This window comes from Penaeus vannamei, chromosome 18 (genome assembly GCF_042767895.1).
Source record: "Penaeus vannamei isolate JL-2024 chromosome 18, ASM4276789v1, whole genome shotgun sequence".
Lineage (NCBI taxonomy): Eukaryota > Metazoa > Arthropoda > Malacostraca > Decapoda > Penaeidae > Penaeus > Penaeus vannamei.
Window position 1 is genome coordinate 39,812,473 of NC_091566.1, and position 869 is coordinate 39,813,341.

At 31.3% G+C, this 869-nt stretch overlaps 1 protein-coding gene across 1 annotated transcript in view; it reads left to right on the forward strand.

Moving 5' to 3' along the window:
• Window positions 1-476, forward strand: part of LOC138864836 (uncharacterized) — an 807-nt gene extending 331 nt beyond the window's left edge. The window contains exon 1 of the mRNA XM_070133445.1: window positions 1-476. This exon is cut by the window's left edge and continues 331 nt beyond it. Within this exon, the coding sequence (XP_069989546.1) occupies window positions 1-476 (476 nt within the window).
• Window positions 477-869: the final 393 nt, after the last annotated feature.

An 869-nucleotide genomic window follows, 5' to 3' on the forward strand; every position in this document is an offset into this window, starting at 1 on the left:
ATATTAGGATTTTAGGATATTCGGATATTAGGATTTTAGGATATTCGGATATTAGGATTTTAGGATATTCGGATATTAGGATTTTAGGATATTCGGATATTAGGATTTTAGGATACTCGGATATTAGGATTTTAGGATATTCGGATATTAGGATTTTAGGATATTCGGATATTAGGATTTTAGGATATTCGGATATTAGGATTTTAGGATATTCGGATATTAGGATTTTAGGATATTCGGATATTAGGATTTTAGGATATTCGGATATTAGGATTTTAGGATATTCGGATATTAGGATTTTAGGATATTCGGATATTAGGATTTTAGGATATTCGGATATTAGGATTTTAGGATATTCGGATATTAGGATTTTAGGGTATTCGGATATTAGGATTTTAGGGTATTCGGATATTAGGATTTTAGGGCATTCCGATATTAGGATTTTAGGGCATTCCGATATTAGGACGTTAGGATAAAAGGGTGTTAGGATAATGCTTTCGTCCTGTGTCCACGCTCAGGCTGAAGGGTATATATACGTATATTTATAAGCGTCGCGTATGAGCAAGGTATGTGTTGTTTTATGGTTTATTGGTTAATATTTCCCTGTGCTACTCACATACGTAGTGTTTTTTTCGATAATAAATGAAATAATGGTGATAATAATGATAATAGCAATACTGATACTAATGCTGATTCCAATGTTGATGTAACTAATCATGTTACTACTGCTCCTGCTGCCAATGATGATATTGACAAAGGATAAACATATTTATGACAGTGATGATAATGGACACTGCAGTAATGATTGTTATTATTATTATTGTTGTTGTTGGTATTATTATTATCATTATCTTTGTTTTTGTTATTGT